Below are 23093 nucleotides of genomic sequence, written 5' to 3'. Positions count from 1 at the left end.
TCCTGCCCTTGCGGTCCGAGATACGCGTTGAGGAGGGCTGGCATAACTGTCCGAGTTGCCCGCAGCCGAGGGGAGGGGTCTCGAAAGTACAGTTCCGCTTCCGGAGATACTGGAACTCCCTGGCGGGCCTTTGGAATCCTAGGTTCGTGTTGTTCTCGGACAGAGTTGTTTTTTGTTTGTTTGTTTCACACTCGCCCCCACAACTCCCAGTTGGGTGCATGCATGAGGTCTGACTCTGGATTCTTTCCGGAGGGGAAATTTTGGATGTCAGTGACTGTTTCCGGAAGGAGCCGAGAAGACTCTCACTTCCGGCCGAGGTAGACTGTCCGACCTAGGATGGAGACCGAGGAAGTGCTCTTGGAGGGAAAGATGCTGCCGCTTCGTGAGTGACCTGCGGTGGCTGCGATGGCCTCAGCGTGTCCTGGTCAACTCATTCCTCCCCAAAGCCTCTGTCTCGAGCCTAGGATTCCCCCGCTAGTGCCTTTCAGGAGCACCCTGCGAGTCTTCCGTACCCCTGAGGCCTAGCTGAACCCGCCTATTCCCCCTCCCTGCACCTTTCCCAGCCCCACGTCCTCTCGGGCCTCGCCTTCACTTGCCTTCCCGTCTCCCTGCAGCTCCCGAGCCGCGCCTGGGCCCGGACTCCGGAGGAGAAGGCTGCGCTCAGGGCCTCGCAGACGTCCCGCCCGGGCCCAGCCCGGCCATCCTTGCCCTGAAGAGCCTCCCCCGGGGCTTGGCGGTGGGTCCCTCGCGCGCCGAGGAGCAGCGCTTGGGGGTCTGGTGTGTCGGAGAGCCCCTGCAGCCGGGACTGCACTGGGGTCCTGTGGAAGAGGAGTCAGTCTTCTCCCAGAAGGGCGAGGGAATGAAGCCACGGCTGGAGGAGGTATTGGAGAGGACGTCACCTCTCTTCGCTCCCTACCCCCACCCCCGATTGATTGAAAATTCGGGGAGGTTCAGACATTTCGGGACATTCTTCCAGTTCGTTAGAAGCAGGGCATTTCAAGCTCTAGGAAATCGATTTTTTTTCCCTTCTCTGCAGCGCTGAATTCCCACGGTGTCAGCGGTGACAAAGGTCAAGAGCTAAGATTATCAATTCAGGAGCACAGGATCTGATTCCGATCTTGTCATCTAGCCGTTACTGGTCTGTAAAAGAAAGCAGTGGCTTTCGCAAGGTTGTCTGGATGACTCAAGGAGCAGTGCCACAGAGGGCTGTGTAGTAAAAACTGTTGAAGAAGTTGGTGTTCCCTCTTTGCTATGTAGGGGGTGTGCGCAGATGCCTTGTTTGGGTGTCTTCCTTCGTTGCTTTTGTACCTTATTTCCTTGAGATAAGGTCGTTCACAAAACCTGGAGCTCACCATTTTTCAGTTTCATTCACTGACTAGAAAGTCCTAGCCACCCTCCTGTCTCTGGCCCTCTCAGTGCTTGGATTACCAGCATGCAAGGCCACACCTTTATTTATTTATTTTAACCAGGATGCTGGGAATCAAACTCCGGTCCTCACGCGTGCACAGTAAGCTCTCACCCACTGAGCCATCTCCCCTCCCAGATGGCCTTCTTACTACATTTTCTGTTTAGATTCCTACTGGAAGGCTGTGCTATATTGAGTTTAGCGATTTCCCACACCCTTGAGAGGGAGGTGAGTGGACTCTATGGTCTTCGCTGACTGAACAATAAGATAGCAGAACCAGAGGCTGCCAACCTTCCATGAGCTTCGTCTTTGATTTTTCTAGAGGATGGCTGGAGGCATAGTTCAGTTAGTAAAGTGCTTGCCTAGCATGCACAAAGCTCTGGGTTCAGTCTTCAGCATGTCAAACTGCATGTTGCGGTCTTTAATTCCAGCACTCAGGAAGTGAAGGCAGGAGGATCGGAAGTTCAGTCTCATCTCTGCTATATAGTGAATTCAAGGCCACCCTGAAGTGCCATAATAAAAAAAAAAATTGTTCAAGAAGAAATTTCATCAGATTTAAAAATTTATTTTTATTTTTATTTATTTATTTGAGAGAGAGAAAAACAAAGAGAGAATGGGAGTGCCAGGGTCTCCAGCTGCTGCAAACTAACTCCAGACACATGTGCCACCTTATGCATCTGGCTTATGTGGGTCCTGAGGAATTAAACCTAGGTCATTTGGCTTTGCAGGCAAGTGCCTTCAACACTAAGCCATCTCCTCCAGGCCTCACCCAGATTTGTTTGGTTTTCTTTTTTTACTTGTCCCCTCAAAGGCATATGAAAAAGACTTTTTAAAAAATATTTTACTTATTTATTAGAGAGAGGGAGGTAGATAATGTGCGTACTGGGGACGCTAGCCACTACAAACAAACTCCAGACGCATGCACCACCTTGTGCATCTGGCTTACGTGGGTACTAGGGAACTGAACTTGAGTCCTTAAGCTTCACAGGCAAGCACCGTAATTACCAAGCCATCTCTCCATCCCGAGAAAGACTTTTATTGTTTTGTTTCAGGACCCGTCTCTCGGCCCATGGGGACTTATAGGCAGTTGGGAGCAGAGTTCAGGCTGGACCAGGTAAGTTACAGGAGGGTATGCACTGAATTTGCTTGCTTGGGGTGGAATGTGATGCCAACTCCAGTTGCGTTCTGAGGGATCTTTCCCAAAATGTGTTCCAAAGGCATGGTTGGGGCTGTCAGCGGCCTGAGGACTCACTGAGCTAGCTCTGGCTGTCCTTTACAGTTTAGTGCAGCTGAGCAGGCTGCAGAGTGATGGAAATGTGTCCCTGGTTTGGATCAATGAGAGGCTCCACCTGCAGGTGTACCAGGCTGTGATGCCAGGCTTTGAGTTGCTACTCTGCCCCCAGTCTCCCTCCAAGGACCTGAGTGCCATGCAGCCCAGCCTAGAAGAGAGAGCTATAATGGTGGTGGCAGGGGAGGAGTCTGCTGTACCAAAAGAAGTGGCCTCCCCCTGGGAAGATGCAGCCAAGTCTTGCACAGGTATGTACCCAATAAGTGTCTACTTCCTGGTTATCCCCAAAGCAGCTTGTGACAATGAAAAATAGAGTCTGTGGCTCAGTCAGGTAAGGGAGAACATGAGAGTCTTGGTTGCCTTGTAAAATCTGGTTTTGGGGGTAGGAGGGATGGCTTAGTGGTCAAGGTGTTTGCCTGCAAAGCCAAAGGACCCAGGTTCAATTCCCCAGGACCCACATTAGCCAGATGCACAAAATGGCGCATGTGTCTGGAGTTCATTTGCAGTGGCTGGAGGCCATAGTGCACCCATTCTCATTCTTTCAATCCCTCTCTTTCTCTCTTTGCCTTTTTTCTCTCAAATAAATAAAATATTTTTAAAAAAATTAAATAAAATCTAGTTTGGAGAGATGGCTTAGCAGTTAGGCACTTGCCTGTGAATCCTTAAGGATCCAGATTCCATTCCCCAGTTTCCTCGTAAGCCAGATGCACAAGGTGGTGCATGCAACTGGAATTTATTTGCAGTGGCTAGAGACCCTCACACACTCATTCTTTCTCTCTTTCTCTCCATATATCTGCTCCTCTTCCTGCCTCTCAAATAAATTTTTAAAGATGTTATTTTAGCCGGGAGTGGTGATACCATCCTGAGACTATGTAGTTAATTCCAGGCTGGGTGTGGTGGCGCACACCTTTAATCCCAGCACTTGGGAGGCAGATTTATTAGAGACAGATAGGGAGAGGTAGAATGGGCATGCCAGAGCCTCTAGCCACTGCAAATGAACTCCAGACGCATGTGGCACCATGTGCATCTGGCATACATGGGACCTGGTGAATCCAACCTAGATCCTTAGGCTTTGAAGGTATGTGCCTTAGCCACTAAGCCATCTCTCCAGCCCCATAATAGTTTTAAGATTGGTGGATACTTCAAAGCTATAATTTCCAGGCAAATAACAGAGTCTTAAGCTGTAAACTGTCATTTGCTTCTTTCTATTGAAGTGTGGTGGGTCTTTTCCTTGGAATAAACAATATAGGGCTGGAGAGATGGCTTAGTGGTTAAGACACTTGCCTACAAAGCCAAAGGACACAGGTTCAACTCCCCGGGACCCACGTAATCCAGATCCACAAGGTGGTGCATGTGTATGGAGTTTATTTGCAGTGGCTGGAGGCCCTGATGAGCCCATTCTCTCTCTCTCTCTGCCTCTTTCTCTCTGCCTTCCTCTCTTTCTCAAATAAAGAAATAAACAACAAATATAAATTGTAGGGGCGGGGTATGGTGGTGCATGCCTTTAATCCCAGCATTTGGGAAGCAGAGGAGGATCATTGTGAATTCAAGACCACCCTGAGACTACATAGTAAATTCCAAGTCATCCTAGGCTAGAGCGAGACCCTCCCTCAAAAAAACGAAAAAATGACCTGGAGAGATGACTTAGCAGTTAAGGCACTTCCCTGCAAAGCCAAAGGACCTAGGTTCGATTCCCAAGGTGAAGCATGCATCTGGAGTTCGTTTGCAGTGGCTGGAGGCCCTGGCATGCCCATTCTCTTATTTTCCTTTCTCTCTCTCTCAAATAAATAAATAAAATAATTTTTTAAAAAAAAAAACAAGCTGTATACAGCCTTGTCAGTTTCTTTTTCTCTTTCCTATTTCCCTTGTCTCATATAGCTCAGCCTGGCCCTAAACTCACTGTATAGTTGAGGATGACCTTGAACTTTTTAAATATATTTTATTTATTTGAGAGAGAGAATGGGCATGCCAGGGTCTCCAGCCACTGCACATGAACTCCAGACGCATGCATCACCTTGTGCATCTGGCTTACGTGGGTCTTGGGGAATCGAACCAAGGTCCTTTGGCTTTGTAGGCAAGCGCCTTAACCACTAAGCCATCTCTCCAGCCCTGACGTTGAACATTTATATATATATATATTTTTTATTTAGCCAGGCAAGGTGGCACACACCTTTAATCCTAGCACTCGGGAGGAAGAGGTAGGAAGATTGCCGTGAGTTTTAGACTACATAGTGAGTTCCTGGTCAGCCTAGGCTAGAGTGAGACCCTACCTGGAAAAACAAACAAGCAAAACTGTTTATTTATGTATTTGAGAGAGAGAGAGAGAGACAAGGAGGCAGATTAGAAAGAGAATGGGCACACCAGGGCCTTGTGCCACTGCAAATGAACTCCAGATTCATGCACCCCCTTGTGCACCTGGCTTTATGGGCAATTGTTTTAACCACTAAACCATCTCTCCAACTCAACCTTGAACTTTTTTTTTTTTTTTTTTTTCGAGGTAGGGTCTCACTCCAACCCAGGCTGACCTGGAATTCACTATGTAGTCTCTGGGTAGCCTTGAACTCATGGCGATCCTCCGACCTCTGCCTCCCGAGTAGTGCTGGGATTAAAGGCGTGTGCCACCACACTTGGCTCAACCTTGAACTTTTGATCCTCTCTGCCTCGTGAGTGTTGAGATTACAGGAGTATATCACCATGCCCAATTTACGAAGTTCTGGGGCTCAAACCCAGAACCTGGTGCATGCTAGACAAGCACTGTACCAACTGAGCTACATCTTCAGCCCCTCCCTCCCTTCTTCTGTGGATTTTTTTTCTTCTTCTGTTCTTTTGTTGTTGTTGTTGCTTCTTTTGGCTCATGGATTTTTTTGTTTTGTTTTTATTTGTTTTCCAAGGTAGGGTCTCATTGTAGTTCAGGCTGACCTGGAATTCACTATGTAGTCTCAGGGTGGCCTTGAACTTATGGCAATCCTTCTACCTCTGCCTCTCAGCATGCACCACTATGCCAGGTTTTAAAATATTTTTATTTGAGAGAGAAAAAAAAAAAGGAAGACAGAGTGAGCATAGACATGCCAAGACCTCACTGCACATGAACTCTAGATGCATGTACCACTTTGTGCATCTGACTTTTCATGGATACTGGGGAATGGAACCAGGGCCATCAGACTTTGCAAGCAAGTGTCTTTAAGTGCTGAGCCATCTGCCCAGCCCTTATTAGAATATATCAATTGAACAAAATAATGACTTTCCTTAGGACATTTTCATACATGTATATAAAGTTCTGTGGTGACATTACCCACAGCCTTGTCTGCTTTTCTTCCCTCTGACTGCCTTTCTCTTCCCCAAATAATCCTTCTACATTTGTATCTCTTTTTTTTTTGTCATTTTTTTGCATGTGTGGTGCGCATGAGAGTGTGTGTATATATTTATGTGTGTGTATGCATGTTTGGGTGTGTGTATACATGTCTATATGTGTATAGTATACTTGTATGTGCCAGTGTGTTTGCACAAGTATAGAGACCAGTGGTCCACATTGGGCAGCTTTACTAGATTGGTCTCCACTTTATTTTTTGTTTTGTTTTTTCCAGGTAGGGTCTCAGTTTATTTATTCCATAGAGGGGGGAAGAAGCAAATAAAGACAGCAAATGGGCACATCAGGGCCTTCAAACATATGCACCACCCTGTGCATCTAGATTACACGTGTCCTGGAAAATCGAACTTGCGTTCGTTGACTTTGCAGGCAAGCTCCTTAACTGCTAAGCCATCCCTCCAGCCCTGCTTTTTTTTTTTTAAGTTTATTTATTTGAGAGAAAGAGAATAGGCGCTCCAGGGCCCCCAGACACTGCAAATGAACTCCAGATGTATGCACCCCCTTGTGCATCTGGCTTACGTGGGTCCTGCGGAATTGAACCTAGTGTCCTTTGGCTTTGCAGGCAAGCACCTTAACCACTAAGCCATTTCTTCAGCCCCCTACTTTATTTTTGAGACAGAATCTCTCTGAACCCAGAGCTCACCAATTGGGTTAGGATTGCTAGTCAGCAAGCTGGGAATTCTCCACCTCCCCAGCTCAACCCTGGGATTACAAGCATGTGTAGCCACACCCAGCATTTTATGTGGGTGCTGGAGATCTGAATTCAGGTTCCTGTGTTCACACAGTAAGCATTTTACCCACTGCTGCATCTCTGCAACTGAAGTTTCTTATGTTTCTTTTTCCTGAAGTTGGGAAAGGAGTTTTTATTTTACTTATGAGCTCAAGTTGGAGATCTTACTTCCTGAATGTGCCTAGGGGAGAACAAGACCGTTAGTCTGGAACAGACTTAATCTAGGGATTATTGAAGTGGGTGGGAGTGCTTCCACAGAGTCATCTAAGACTGGACGGGAGGGGAGAGTGCAGCTCATGTTCAAGGAAGAGATTGGTGTTTTGAGCCCCACTGAGGTTCAAGGGCTTGGCAAGAGAAGACACATTATCATGAAGTTCCCTGTAACAGCACCAGCCACCAACCTCAGCACTCCACCTCTTGCTTTGCAGATCCTGCTCACCAGTCACCCCACAGTATTCAGGCAGAGAATATGGTGAACTCTAAACCTATGACCCAGACCCAGGACCAGTCTCCCAACTGTAGCCAACACCCTGATCCGTTGCTTCAGGATAGCAGCATGCATGAGGAGAGACCGACCCTTGAACCTCAGAGTGGGTCAGCTGTCCAGAAGGCCCCAGAGAGCAGTGAGACCGGTTTGACACCTACTAAAAGCACCCAGTTGCATGCCTGCCTGCTCAAGAAGCTGCATGGCCCCAGTGATCAATGTCTGCCCACAGCAAAGACCTCGGAGCATGGAGGCCAGCCCTCTGGCTTCCCTAGTCTGCAGAATCCTGGTCCAGTAAGAAGTTCCTCAAAGCAGGGGCGAAGGTATCAGTGTGGAGAGTGTGGCAAGACATTCTTGCAACTGTGCCACCTCAAGAAACATGAGTTTGTGCACACAGACCACAAGCCCTTCCTGTGTACCGAGTGTGGCAAGAGCTACAGCTCAGAGGAGAGCTTCAAAGCCCACGTGTTGGGCCACCGTGGGGTGAGGCCCTTTCCCTGCCCGCATTGTGACAAGGCTTATGGTACCCGACGAGACCTCAAAGAGCACCAGGTGGTACATTCTGGTGCCCGGCCTTTTGTGTGTGACCAGTGTGGCAAGGCCTTTGCTCGCCGACCCTCCTTGCGTCTGCATCGCAAGACTCACCAGGTGCCAGTTGTCCCTGTCCCTTGCCCATGCCCAGTGTGTGGGCAGCCCTTGGCTAACCAGGGCTCCCTACGAAACCACATGAGACTCCATACTGGGGAAAAACCCTTCCTGTGCCCACATTGTGGCCGGGCATTCCGCCAGAGGGGCAACCTGAGGGGACACTTGCGACTACACACAGGAGAGCGTCCTTATTGCTGTCCACACTGTGCCGACACTTTTCCCCAACTGCCTGAGCTGCGGCGCCATCTCCTTTCCCACACTGGGGAGGCCTACCTGTGCCCTGTGTGTGGGAAGGCCCTCCGAGACCCACATACCCTCCGTGCTCACGAGCGCCTGCACTCGGGGGAGAAGCCCTTCCCCTGCCCTCACTGTGGCCGAGCTTACACGCTGGCTACCAAACTGCGGCGCCACCTCAAATCGCACGTGGCAGATAAGCCCTACCGCTGCCCCACCTGCGGCATGGGCTACACCCTCCCCCAAAGCCTCAAGCGACACCTGCTCGGTCACCAGCTAGAGGCTTCCTCCAGGACCCCTTCGGTGCCTCCTGCTGCCTCTGAGCCTACCCTGGTGCTCCTACAGACTGACCCACAGCTGCTGGACACATGCAGCCAACAGGAAGTGCCACCAGGTGGCAATGTGGTCGAGGTCACCATCTCAGAGAACCAGGAAAAGTGCTTTGTAGTGCCTGAGGAGCCCAGCCCCAGCCCCAGCCTGGTGCTGATCCACAAGGACGTGGGCTTTGGTGGCTGGGCTGAGGTGGTGGAGTTGGAAACAGGCACCTGATCCTGGCACTCCTGACAGCCCCCCATAAAGACCCTTCTAGCACTGTGGCTGCATTATTTCCTTTGGGTGGGTTGGCAGATCAGTGAGTCAAGTATGGGCCTCCCTGCTTATGAACCATTCCATTGTTCCGAGACTGCTAGGTGACAGTCTTCAGCAGAGCTGTTTGCTGACTCCCAGCAGTCTGTCTCCTCCAGTGAGGTAGTCCGCAGTTGTCAGGCCTGCCGCCTCTCCTTGGTGTTTAGCACTAGCTAACCCATCAAGTTCCATCCATAAGGGACAAACATTCTATTTGGAACCAAGTTAAATGACTTCTCAGTGCTAAGCTCAGCCAATAGCTCACGTGTTGCAAGTCCTCTGTAGTTCAGGTTTTAGTTAATTTTGGCAGCTTCCCCTCACCCCCCTCCCCCGCCCACTGGGGTAGGGTCTCACTCTAGCTCAGGCCAACGTGGAATTCATTATGTAGTCTCAGGGTGGCCTTGAACTCCGTGGTCCTCCTACCTCTGCCTCCCAAGTGCTGGGATTAAAGGCGTGCACCACCACACCTGGCTTTGGCAGCTTTTCTTTCCATCTAGTAGCTGTGAAGCCAGTTATCCTATACTGAAGGATGCCAAACAACTGGGGGAGTGGCCAGGGCAGGATTTGTGACCTTTCATATGCCTGGCCCACAGGCAGCCCATCTTCAAAGGAGAGAGGAATTAATGTTTTGCACTTGCTGTGGGCCTGGACTGTGTAAGATGTTGGGGAAACAGCTGTGAGTAAAACAGGCACATCTTTAATCGCAGCACTCAAGAGACCAGGGCAGAAGGATTGCTGAGAGTTGGAGACCAGCCTAGACTGTACAGGGACACTTAAGAGGGAGACAGGGAAGAAGGCAAAACCTTTACATGGCTTATGGTCCACTATGGACATTGATGTGTTGGTAGGATAGTTTTATTTTGGGGGGGAGGAAGGGGTATGTGTGGAGGTCAGAGGAGAACTTGAGGATGTGTGTGCTCTGCCTTTGAGGTGGTCTCTTACTGCTGTAAATGGTGCCAGACTGCACAGACATAGACTAGTTGGCCCACAAGCTTCAGATTCCCTTGGCCCAACCTCCCACTGTTGAAGGTGTACTGGGTTGACAGGTGCATGTGCCACTTTGCATCCAGCACTATGTGGGTGCTGGGGAACTGGAGCAGACCGGCTTTGCAAGCAAGTAACTCTAACCACTGAGAAATCTCCCCAACCCCTGATGGGATTACTGAGGGTGCTAAGCTGGAGTTCCCTACAGGTAATAGAGCACACCCTGACAGTGGGCTATGATTTATGCAAGTTTACTAATCCTGTACTGTAGATTAGATCACCTTCCTAGTTACAAAGCTACCTGTGGGTGGAGATTCAAACCCACCTGCTCTAGCACAGGTTGGACTTAGGCTCTCAACTTCACTGTTGTCTCTTGGTTCGCCTGGACTAGATGCACAAGTGTTCAGGGAGGCGGGGGCTGTAATTCTACAGGGGCAGTCAGGAGAGGCGAGACTGAGCAACCAGGGAGAGTGGGCAGGAGGAACAGAACAAAGCCCAGGGTGGCCAGGTAAGAACAAGGGGTACAGGACCAAGGGGAGTCCCGGCAGCTGGATAGGCTAGGCTCAAGGGTGGATATGGTCTCCGGGAATTCAGAGACTGAAAAAGATCTGACTTCCATGAGTTAGGTCTTAAGGGAATGGGATCCAGGACCTTTTCTTTTCTTTTCTTTTTTTTTTTTTTTTTTTTGAGGTGGGGTCTCACTGTAGTTCAGGCTGACCTGAAATCCATTATGTATTCTCAGGCTGGCCTCGAATTCACAACGATCCGCTTACCTCTGCTTCCCAAGTGCTGGGATTAAAGGCGTGCGCCACCACACCCGTCATGACATTTTCAGTTTAGGTTGTGTGTGGACTTTGAGCATGAGTACCACGAGAGATGCCATAAACAGTTGGAAAGGGTGCAGACCTGAGGGGACAAGACTAGGCAGCCATCAAAGCTGTGGGTGCAGCAAGGATCTATACAGAAGCAAGGAAGCCCAGGACCAAGGTCAAGGTAGCCGATCCCTCTCAGGTCAGTGAGACTGGGAAGGCTTATCAGGAGTGAGAACCAGCATTCAGTGTGAGAGGGAGAGGGTGTCACTGGAACTATGTCAACAAAGGAGGGGTGCTCAGCAGTGCCACTGCTCTTGAGTGAGTTGAAACTTGAGTTGGAAGTCATATTGGATCTTTGAGGAAGATTGGGAGGGCCGGGGATGTAGCTCAATGGTCAAGTGCTTGCCTAGCATGTGAAAGGTCCTGAAAGAATGGGAGGTGAGACAGGAAGCATCCTTGCTGTATCCTCCTGAACTACAAAGGTGCTGTGATCCCTGGCTCACAAAAGAAACAGGTTCAGAGTGGGTGAGTCACTGGCCATCAATAAAACATGTGTCATCTTGTGATCTTCCTTCACCGGGTCATGATGTTGGAAGCATCCCAGCTCTCCTGGTTTGCCACTGACATTTTCCCTGCCAGGAAAGCATGTCTGAAATTGTCCCATTGGAGGAAGGACAGACAGCAGGAAACAGTAGCATCTGTAGAGAAAGGCCAAGTTGTCCAGAGCCTGAAAGGCAGCTGCTAAGATTAGTGTTTTAAAGCCAGGCATGGTGGTGCATGCCTAAAATCCCAGCACTTGGGAGGTAGAGGTAGGAGGATCACAGAGTTCGAGGCCACCCTGAGACTACATAGTGAACTGTGAATTACAGGTTAGCCTGGGCTAGAGCAAGACCCTACCTTGAAAAACAAAACAAAAGATCAGTATTTTAGTCAAATGTTTCTTTTTCTTTTTCTTTTTCTTTTTTTTTTTTTTTTTTGAACCTGCCCAGGTTCTTTTCTAACTCCTTCCCACAGAGGAAGTCAACTCAAGCAACTGCTCAGCATTGTCTGCCCATTGCTCTTAGGTGCCCTATGGACACACTGCTTGAGACCGACCTGCACAGAAATGGGCAAGTTGTAGGTGGTTAGGGAGGCCATCCACACCCCAGAGCCTTCCCAAGCCTACACTAGGCGTTCCCCTTTCCATAGCCCCCTTGTATACCTGGCTAATGTGGGTCCTGGGGAATTGGGCCTCGAACCAGGGTCCTTAGGCTTCACAGGCAAGCGCTTAACCGCTAAGCCATCTCTCCAGCCCCCGTTTGTCTTTTGATAGAGGATTTTGTTTTATATATGGTTGTTGCTGACCTGGAAATCATTATGTAGTTCAGCCTAGCCTTTAGCTTGTGAGAGTTCCTCCTGCCCCACCCTCCTCTCCCAGGTGCTGAAATTATAGGTGTGAGTGACACCTAACAAGTGTTTATTAAAACGTGGTACATGGTAGGGCATGGTAACACATCTTTAATTCCAGCACTTGGAAGGCCAAGGTAGGAGGATTGCCATGAGTTCAAGGCCACCCTGAGACTGCACAGTGAATTCCAGGTTAGCCTGGACTAGAGCAAGATCTCACCTCAAAAAAAAAAAAAAAAAAAAAAAAGATGGTGGGGGGGGGGGCACTGGAGAGATGGCTTAGTACTTGCTGCAATGCCTAGCAACCCAGGTTCAATTTCTCAGTACCCATGTAAAGCCAGATGTGGAAAGTGGCACTTGCCTCTGGAGTTTGTTTGCAGTGGCTAGAGGCCCTGGCATACTCATTCCCCCACTGCTACCTTTCTCTGTCTCTTCTCTCTGTCTCTCTCTGCTTGCAAATAAATAAGTAAGTGGGGGGCTGGAGAGACAGCTTAGTGCTTAAGGTGGTTGCCTGCAAAGCCAAAGGATCCTGGTTCAATTCTCCAGGACCCACATAAGCCAGATGCACAAAGGGGCACATACATCTGGACTTTGTAGTGGTTGGAGGCCCTAGCGTGCCCATTTTCTCCCTCTCTCTCTCTCAAATAAGTAAATATAGTTTGAAAAATGTTAAAAAAGATAAAATAGGGACTGGAGAAGTGACTTAGTGTTTAAGGCATTTGCCTGCAAAGCCAAAGGACCCAGGTTCAATTCTCCAGAACCCAAGTAAGACAGATGCACAAAGGCACATGTGTCTGGAGTTCATTTGCAGTGGCTAGAGGCCCTGGCATGGCCATTCTCTCTTTGTCTTTTCTCTAAATCTCTCTGCTTACTAATAAGTAAATAAAATTTATAAAATAAATAAATAAATGGAAAAGAAAGAGCTGGGCCAGGCATAGTGGTGCACACCTTTAGTCCCAGTACTCAGGAGGCAGAGGTAGGAGAATCACCATGAGTTCAAGGCTACCCTAAGACTGTAGTGAGTTCTATGTCACTTTGGGTTAGAGTGAAACTCTGCCTCCAAAAAAAGAGCCAGGTGTGGTTGTGCACACCTTCAATCCCAGGGAGGCTGAGGTAAGAGGATCACTGTGAGTTCAAGGCTAGCCTGAGATTACATAGTGAATTCCAGGTCAATCTGGGCTAGAGCTAGACTAAACTTTGAGAAACCAAAGAAATAAAGAAGAAAGAAAGATTGGGATATAGGTGATAGATAGGTAGATAGATATAGATGATACATAGAGTATAGATTGATAAAGGCTCTATTCCCTGACTTGCAGCTCTAGAAATGTCTTACTTTTGTGTTGCTATACTATACTGCCTGACAGAAACAGTTTATGGGAGGAAAGATTCTGGCTCTGGTGGTGTCAGCATAGTGGAGCAGCTGGGTTCATAGTAGCAGGAGTATATGTTGGAAGATGTTCACATCATGGGAGACCAGAAAGCAGAGAGAGCAGCAGGAGCTAGGGGCCAGGCCATAACCAACTTCCAAGGCCCAACTTGCCCCTAATGACTTACCTGCTTGCTAGTCTCTATACCTCCACAAGGTTCTAAAGCCTCACAAAGTAGCACCATGGTCTGGGGACCAAGCCTCCACAACATGAGCCTGTGAGAGACATTTCATGTTCAAATCATAACGAATAGCATGAGGAAATCTTATACTAAATAGTTGGCCAGGCATGGTGGGACACGCCTTTAATCCCAGCACTTGGGAGACAGAGGTAGGAGGATCACCAAGCGTTCAAGGCCACCCTGAGACTACATAGTGAGTTCTGGGTCAGCCGGAACCAAAAGGAAACCCTACTTCAAAAAACTTTAAAACAAAAAAGAAAGAAAGAAAAATTGAAGGTGAAGCCGGATGTGGTGGTGCACGCGATTAATACCAGCACTCGGGAGACAGAGGTAGGAGGATTGCCATGAGTTCAAGGCCACCCTGAGACTCCATAGTGAATTCCAGGTCAGCCTGGGCTAGAGTGAGACCGTACCTCAAAAAACCAGGAAAAAAAAAAAGAGGGGGTTAGATAACCGAAATGAGTGAAAATTAGATACGATTTAGAGACTTTAGGGGCTGCCGAACTTTACTTGTGAAGAGTCTTATCTCTAGTCAGATCTGCTGTGGGCTGCGCCCCTGTTCTTGATTAAGTGCATAAACTCCAGCAAGAGGCTTCTCTGAGCCATCAGGTTCCTGGTCCCTAAAATGAGGATGTAGTATCTGATACCTGGATAGGGTGAGTACTTGGTGAGTTGTAGCTAATTACTAGTGGAATTGTCATCAGCCTTCACTTGGAAGACAAAACTAAGGCAGTTCATTACCTGTAGATAGGACTTTGTATGTACTTGCCAGCTTCATACACGGCAGTTTTGTACCTTGGATGTGCACCCTAGGGCATGGGACAGTGAGGTTAGACTACTGTATGCCAGGGGATGGGACTCATGCAAGAGAATTGGTTGAAGGCAAAAGTCTGAGTTCTTGGGCTGAAGAGAGGGCTCAGCAGTTAAAGGCATTTGTTTGCAAAACCTGACAGCTGGGTTCAATTCCCCAGTACCCACGAAAGCCAGATGCCCAAAGTGGTACATTGGTCTGCATCAATAGCCCTGCAATGCCCATACTCACACTCTCAAGTAAATCAATAAAAATGAGCTGGGGAAATGGCTTAGCAGTTAAGGTGTTTGCCTGCGAAGCCTAAGGACCCCGGTATGGTTTCCCAGGACCCATATAAGCCAGATGTACAAGGGGCACATGCATCTGGAGTTTGTTTGCTACCCATTCTCTATTTCACTCTATCTGCCTCTTCCCCTCTGTCTCTCAATTAAATAAATAAAATATTTTTTTAAATGGGCTGGTAGCCAGGCGTGGTGGCACATGCCTTTAATCCCAGCATTTAGGAGGCAGAGTTACGACAATCACCATGAGTTCAAGGCTACCCTGAGACTCCATAGTGAATTCCAGGTCAGCCTGGGCTAGAGTGAAACCCTACCTTGAAAAACAGAAACAAAAAAACAATAAAAAAAATAAGGGGAGGGCTGAATGGGCTAGAGAGATGGCTTAGTGGTCAAGCCACTTGCCTGCATAGCCAAGGAACCCAGGTTCGATTCCCCAGTACCCATGTATGCCAGATGTACAAGGTGGCGCATGTGTCTGGAGTTTTTTGTAGCAGCTGGAGGCCCTGGCATGCTGGTCTCTCTCTTTCAAAATAAAAGTATATTTTTTTTAATCAATAAAGGGGCTGGAGGGATGGCTTAATGGTTAAGGCATTTGCACAAGAGGATGCATGCCTCTGGAGTTCCTTTGCAGTGGCTGGAGGCCCTGGCACACCCATTCTCTCTCTCAATCTCTCTGTTAAATAAATAAATAAAATAATTTTAAAAGAGTTCGTTTTTAAAAATTAAAATAGGACTGGAGAGATGGCTTAGCTGTTAAGCACTTGCCTGTGAAGCCTAAGGACCCCGATTCAAGGCTCAATTCCCCAGGACCACGTTAGCTAGATGCACAAGGGGGTGCACGCATCTGGAGGTCGTTTGCAGTGGCTGGAGGCCCTGACATGCCCATTCTCCTCTCTCTCTCTCTGCCTCTTTCTCTCTCTATCACTCTCAAATAAATAAATTAATTAATTAAGAACAGAAAAGTTAAAATTTAAAAATCAATAAAGGGCTGGAGAGATGTCTTAGTGGTTAAGGCATTTGCCTGCAAAGCCACAGGACCCAAGTTTGATTCCCCAGGACCCACATAAGCCAGATACATAAGGGGGTGCATGTGTCTGGAGTTCATTTACGGTGGCTGGAGGCCCTGGCACACCCATTATCTCAAATAAATAAATAAAACATTTTTTTAAGAATATCAATACAAATATTTAATCCTAGCCACTTGGGAGGCAGAGTTAGGATCACCATGAGTTCAAGACTACACAATGAGTTTCAAGTCAGCCTGAGCTAGAGAGATCCTACCTCAAAAGGCCAAAAAAAGAAACAAGAAAGAAATGGAGGAAGTGTAACAGTTGCTAAGGATATAAGCAACTGAACTCTCAAACCTTTCTGGTGGGATTATAATTTACCTGGGATTTACCTTTCCTGGGCTTGTATACAACAGAAATAAGTGCTGATTTTCAACAAAAGATCTGTTCAGGGACTGTGGAGATGGTTAGTGGTTAAAGGCCCTTGCAAAACCTTCCTGCCTGGGCTCAATTACTAAGCAACCCATGTAAGCCAGATGCAAAAAGTGGCACAAATCAAGTGTGATGGTTCACACCTTTAATCCCAGCATTTCTTAGGAGGCCAAGGTAGGAGGATTGCTATGAGTTCAAGGACAGCTTGAGACTACATAGTGAATTCAGTGCAGATCAGCCTGGGCTAGAGCAAGACTCTACCTCAATAAAAATAACAAAAAAATTGGGGCACAAATATTTGGTGTTGGTTTGCAGTGGCAACAGATCCTGGCACACCCATACACACACAGGCAAATAAAAAAATGCATATGTTGGGGCTGGAGAGATGGCTTAGTAGTTAAGGCACTTGCCTGCAAAGCCAAAAGACCTCGGTTCGATTCCCTAGGACCCACGTCAGTCAGTCAGATGCACAAGGTGGCACATGTATCTGGAGTTCATTTGCAGTGGCTGAAGGCCCTGACACATGCATTCTCTCCATCCCTCTCTCAAATTTTATATATATATATATATATATATATATATATATATATATGTATGTATGTATATGCATATAAATTAATGACATGGTAATGATATAAATATAAATATATATATATACATATGTATATATTTATTAATGACATAGACTGGGAAGATGACTTGGTCATTTAAAAGTGCTTGCTTGCAAAGCCTGCCAGCCTGGGTTCAATTCCTAAGCCACCCATGTAAACCAGAGGCAAAATGTGGTGCAAACATCTAGTGTTTGATTGTAGCAGCAAGAGGCTCTGGATTGTGCACACACATGCAAATAAATAAATAATGTTTTTTTAAAAGACACAGTCATAGCTGGTGTAGTGGTGCACGCCTTTAATCCCAGCACTCAGGAGACAGAAGTAGGAGGATTACTGAGAGTTCGAGGCCACCATGAGACTCCATGATGAATTCCAGGTCAGCCTGGGCTAGAGTGAGACCCTACCTTGGAAAAAAAAAAAAAAAGAAGAAGACACAGTCAGGGCTAGAGATGGCTTAGTGGTTAAGGCATTCTCCTGTGAAGCCTAAGGACCCAGGTTTGATTCCCTAGTACCCACATAAGCCAGATGCACAAGGGGCCACGCCCATTCTCTTTGTATATATCTGCCTCTTTCTCTCTCTAAAAGTAAATATAAAAATTGAGCCGGGGGCTGGAGAGATGGCTTAGCGGTTAAGCTCTTGCCTGTGAAGCCTAAGGACCCCGGTTCGAGGCTCGGTTCCCCAGGTCCCACGTTAGCCAGATGCACAAGGGGCCGCACGCGTCTGGAGTTCATTTGCAGAGGCTGGAAGCCCTGGTGCGCCCATTCTCTCTCTCTCCCTCTATCTGTCTTTCTCTCTGTGTCTGTCGCTCTCAAATAAATAAATAAATAATTAAAAAAAAAAATTAAGCCGGGAGTGGTGGTGCACACCTTTGATCCTAGCACTTGGGAGGCAGAGGGCGGAGGATCACCATGAGTTCAAGGCAACTCTGAGGCAACAGAGTGAATTCCAGGTCAGCCTTAGCTAGAGCAAGATTCTACCTCGAAAAACAAAACAACAAAAAAGACCTGGTCAAGAACATTCACAGGGACACTTTTCCTCCAAAGGAAGTTCATTCAAATGCTTTTCAACAAGTGAAGGAATCCCAATATTCACCCATGTACATAGAAAGACCTTGTCACAGAAAGCCAACACCATGGGGCTGGGAAGATGGCTCAGCGGTCAAATGCACTCACTGCTTGCAAAGCCTGCTACCTAACTGCCCATCCAAGGCAGATGCATACAGTGGCACAAATTTCTGGTGTTCTTTTGCAGTGGCAAAAGGCCCCTGGTTTGCATGGGCATGTGGGCGTGCACGCACACATGTGTAAATAAATGAATAGATAAAATTACCACAAGAAAGAATGGATAAATAAAATGTGTAGCCTTCTTGCAATGAAACAAAAGCATGAAAAGGCATGAACCAACAGGGCACGGTAGCACACACCTTTAATCCCAGCATTCAGGAAGTAGAGGTAGGAGGATCACTGTGAGTTCGAGGCCATCCTGAGACTGCATAGTGAATTCCAGGTTAGCCCGGACTAGAGTGAAACCTTACCTCCAAAAAACAAAAAAAGGCATGAACTTCTGATATACACACCATTGATGAATCTCACTGATGAATCTCCGAGCTAGAAGAGACAGACATACAACTACATAGTGAATGCAGTTTATATGAGGTTCAAGGATAGGCAAAGCTAGATTCAATTCCTCAGCATTCACATAAAGCCTGATGAAAAGTGGTGTGTGCATCTGTGGTCCCAATGTACCAGTGACCATGGGAGGCCAAACCAAGAGAATCCAAAGCTTGCTGGCCAGCTAGCGTGATGTCCATTTTAAGTCTGGCAGTGTATTCAGTGGGAAGAGACCCTTTGTCAAAGATGGTGGCGTCCAGACACCTTAAAATTGTCCTCTAATACCGACTTTCAAGCTGTGGCACATACACACATACACATAACACATATGTGCATAAATAATTTTTAAATTTTTTGAGTTTTATAATTTGTGAACCTTATGCATGGATACATCATGTGTTGGTACTCTCTTTCCCCTCATCCTTGCCCCCATTTCGTTGAGGACTGTACTTAGTGGGGTTGTAGGTATTCCCTAAAAATTATGGAATGCTTCATGAATTTGCATGTCATCCTTGTGCAGGGGCCATGCTAATCTTCTCTGTATTGTTCCAGTTTTAGGATTTGTGCTGCCAAAGCGAGCACTCTTTTTTTTTTTTTTTTTTTTTGAGGTTGGGTCTCAGTCTAGCTCAGACTCATTTGGAATTCACTATGTAGTCTCAGGGTGGTCTCAAACTCACAGTAATCCTTCTACCTCTAGCTCCTGAGTGAGTGCTGGGATTAGAAGTGTAAGCCTCATTCTTGGGCTGGAGAGATGGCTTAGCGGTTAAGCGCTCGCCTGTGAAGCCTAAGGACCCCGGTTCGAGGCTCGGTTCCCCAGGTCCCACGTTAGCCAGATGCACAAGGGGGCACACGCGTCTGGAGTTCGTTTGCAGAGGCTGGAAGCCCTGGCGCGCCCATTCTCTCTCTCTCCCTCTATCTGTCTTTCTATGTCTGTTGCTCTCAAATAAATAAATAAAAAATGAACAAAAAAAATTTAAAAAAATATTAAAAAAAAAAAGAAGTGTAAGCCTCATTCTTTTTTTTTTTTTTTTTTTTTTGGTTTTTTGAGGTAAGGTCTCGCTCTAGCCCAGGCTGACCTGGAATTAACTATGTAGTCATGTAGTCTCAGGGTGGCCTCAAACTCACAGCAATCCTCCTACCTCTGCCTCCTGAGTTCTGGGGTTAAAGACATGTGCCACCACCATGCCTGACCTTAAGCCTCATTCTTTTTTTTTTTTTTTAAAATTTTTTTTAATTTATTTATTTGAGAGCGACAGACACAGAGAGAAAGACAGATAGAGGGAGAGAGAGAATGGGCGCGCCAGGGCTTCCAGCCTCTGCAAACGAACTCCAGATGCGTGCGCCCCCTTGTGCATCTGGCTAACGTGGGACCTGGGGAACCGAGCCTCGAACCAGGGTCCTTAGGCTTCACAGGCAAGCGCTTAACCGCTAAGCCATCTCTCCAGCCCTTAAGCCTCATTCTTTAAAAAATATTTTTATTTATTTTCAAGTGAGCAAGAGGAGAGAGACAGAAAGAATGGTGCACCAGGGCTGGAGAGATGGCTTAGCAGTTAAGGTGCTTACTTGCAAAGCCTAAAGACGGGTGTTCAACTCTCCAGATCCTATGTTAGCCAGACACACAAAAGTGAAGCCAGCACACAGATGCACATGACAACTAGGTGTTGCTAGCATCTGTAGTTTGATTTTAGTTGCTGAGGCCCTGGTGGGCCAATTCTCTCTCTCTCTTTCTCTCTTAAAAGAAAGGGCTGGAGGGATGGCTTAGCAATTAAGGCATTCGCCTGCAAAGCCAAAGGACCCATGTTCGATCCCCCAGGACCCACATTAACCAGATGCACAAGGGGTCGCACGCATCAAGAGTTCATTTGCAATCTTAAGGTGAACTTGGGGCCCTACGTCTGCATATTTGAGCTGTTTGCAGTGCCTGCCATTGCTATATAAAATAAGGAGCTCCCTGCTGATCCGTAATCAGTATTTTGTAAAATGTCACTTGACATTTAAAAAAAAAAAAAAAAAAAAAAAAAAAGAGTTCATTTGCAGTGGCTGAAGGCCCTGGTGCACTCATTCTCTCTCCCTTTCTCTCTCTCTCCCTCTTTCTCTGACAAATAAATAAAAAAAATATTTTTTATTCTTTTTCTTTTTGAGGGGTGAGAGGTTGTTTGAAGTGGGGTCTCACTGTAGCCCAGGCTGACCTGGAATTCACTATGTAGTTTCAGGATGGCCTCTCATTAACAGTGATCCTTCTACCTCTGCCTTCCAAGTGAGTGCTGGGATGAAATGCCTGTGCCAGGTTCTGGAGAGATGGCTTAGTGGTTAGAGCGTTTGCTTGTGAAGCCTAAGTACCTAGGTTCAACTCACCAGAACCCATGTAAGCCAGATGCACATGGCGGCACATGCATCTGGAGTTTGTTTGCATTGGCTAGAGGCCCTGGTTCACCCATTCTCTCTCTCTTTCTCCAAACCTCATTCTTTAAAATACATTTTTCCTTCTGCAGACGGCTGCCTCAAAGAGAAGTCCTCCTGAAGTTGCTTTTATCTGGAGGCTAGTCCCTGTCGTTGCTTGGCCTGTGGTAGAGACACCCAGTCACTGATTATGACTTGCCACTGGAAACAGATTTGCCTTGTGAGTTGAAAATCTGGCCCTTATTGTACTTGCTGTTGTAAGCATCTGTATGTATTAGACATCTAAGAAGTGGACCCCTATATTTAGAGGAATTTTCCCCTAGCATTAGTACTGGCTACTGCTCTCTTTCCAGATAGAGAGCCCCCCTGTTAACACTAGCAGGGAAAGTGCATGTCACAGGCAGAGCCCTTAGCCAAGGACAGGGGTCTGCCATTTCTCACCTCACCTCCAATCTCACTTTCTGTCCTTGCTCCCCAAAGTATTGTTTATTTAGTTGAGAGAGAAAGAGGGAGGGAGGGAGAGAGAGAGAATGGGCATGCCAGAGCCCCTAGCCAATGCAAACGAACTCCAGATACATGAATCAAACCGGGATCCTTTAGCTTTGCAGGCAAGTGCCTTAACTGCTAAGCCATCTCTCCAGCCCTCCCCCGAAAGTATTTAGTGTCAACTGGGGCCATTCTTCAGTCATCCTTCATTCTGGGTTCTAAAAATCATTTTCTGCTTGGGTAACCTAAGATTCATTTTTAGTAAGTCCATTTTCAGAGAGATGCTAGTATGCTGGAAACCTGCTTTAAAGGAAAAAAAAATGATTCTTTTGGCAAGAGGTTTTTATTACTCATATCTCCCTTTACAGTTATACAGATTCATCACAGTATTTTTTTTAAATAAGTCAGGTGTTGCAAGAAAAAATGAAATAACTTACGTCATGTGGACTGAAACGTTTTATTTGTAAGATTCTATAAATAGGGCTGGAGAGATGGCTTAGCAGTTAAACGCTTGCCTGTGAAGCCTAAGGACCCCGGTTCGAGGCTCAATTCACCAGTACCCACATAAGCCAGATGCACAGGGGGCGCATGCATCTGGAATTCATTTGCAATGCCTGGAAGCCCTGGCACGCCCACTCTTTCTCTATCTGCCTCTTTCTTTCTCTGTCTGTCACTCTCAAATAAATAAATAATGTCCTATAAAAATGTTTTAAAAAAGATTCTATAAATAAAGCTATATTATGTAAAAATGAAATAAAAATAAAAAATATTTTTATTTTTTTTGCAAGGAGAGAGGGAGAGGAAAGAGGCAGACAGAATGGGTGCACCAGGACCTTTCCATTTTTTGTTTTTTCAAAGTAGAGTCTCACTCTAGCCCAGGCTGACCTGGAATTCACTATGTAGTGTTAGGGTAGCCTTGAACTCATGGTGATCATCCTGCCTCTGCCTCACGAGTGCTGGGATGAAAGGTGTGTGCCACCATGCCAGGCTCCAAACCTCATTTTAAGAAACATGGTTTTTTAGAAGGACTCATCTCATTTCCTTAGAAGTACATGCTCAACCATGTTTATTGCTGCTCAATTTATAATAGCTGGGAAATGGAACCAGCCTAGATGTCCCTCAACAGATGAGTGGATAATGAAGATGTGGTACATTTATACAATGGAGTTCTACTCAGCGGTAAGGAAAAATGAAGTTATGAAATTTGCAGAAAAATGGATGGACCTGGAAAGTATTATACTAAGTCAGGTAACCCAGGCCCAGAAAGCCAAGCGCCACATGTTCTCTCTCATATGTGGATCCTAGCTACAGATGACTGGGCTTCTGCGTGAGAATGAAAATACTTAGTAGCAGAGGCCAGTAAGTTGAAAAGGAGACATAAAGGGTGGAGAAAGGAAGGGAGGAGGATACTTAATAGGTTGATATTGTATATATGTAATTACAATGATTGTAATGGGGAGGTAATATGATGGAGAATGGAATTTCAAAGTGGAAAGTGTGGGGGGTGGGGAGGGAGGGAATTACCATGGGATATATTTTATAATCATGAAAAATGTTAATAAAAATTAAAAAAAAAAATTGCCTTCTATAGCTGTTGCAGTCCGGTTCGCATTGCTGTTAGAAATCACCCAACCAAGAGCAGCTTCTGGGAAAAAGAGTTTTATTTTGGCCTATAGGCTCGAGGGGAAGCTCCACGATGGCAGGGGAAAATGATGGCATGAGCAGAGGGTGGACATCACCCCCTGGCCAACATAAGATGGACCATAGCAACAGGAGGGTGTGCCAAACACTGGCATGGGGAAACTGGCTATAAAGCCCATAAGCCCGCCCCAACAATACACTCCCTCCAGGAGGCATTAATTCCCAAATATCCATCAGCTGGGA

General features: G+C 46.8%; 1 protein-coding gene and 1 non-coding gene across 2 annotated transcripts; one reads left to right on the top strand and one right to left on the bottom strand.

Annotated features, from left to right (window-relative positions):
* Positions 1 to 47: 47 nt before the first annotated feature.
* Znf408 (zinc finger protein 408) lies at positions 48 to 8747 on the top strand. The gene is made up of 5 exons (XM_004657082.2): positions 48 to 382; positions 615 to 880; positions 2458 to 2519; positions 2685 to 2941; positions 7219 to 8747. Exons 1-5 carry the CDS (start codon positions 337 to 339, stop codon positions 8703 to 8705), a joined length of 2118 nt encoding a protein of 705 aa, XP_004657139.2. The 5' UTR covers positions 48 to 336; the 3' UTR covers positions 8706 to 8747.
* Positions 8748 to 18798: 10051 nt separating this feature from the next.
* LOC123458150 lies at positions 18799 to 18905 on the bottom strand. Its single transcript, XR_006635448.1, has one exon. It is a non-coding gene; the product is annotated as a U6 spliceosomal RNA (small nuclear RNA).
* Positions 18906 to 23093: the final 4188 nt, after the last annotated feature.

The sequence above is a fragment of the Jaculus jaculus genome, chromosome 1 (assembly GCF_020740685.1).
Source record: "Jaculus jaculus isolate mJacJac1 chromosome 1, mJacJac1.mat.Y.cur, whole genome shotgun sequence".
NCBI lineage: Eukaryota > Metazoa > Chordata > Mammalia > Rodentia > Dipodidae > Jaculus > Jaculus jaculus.
This window is presented reverse-complemented; position numbering and strand designations above follow the sequence as displayed.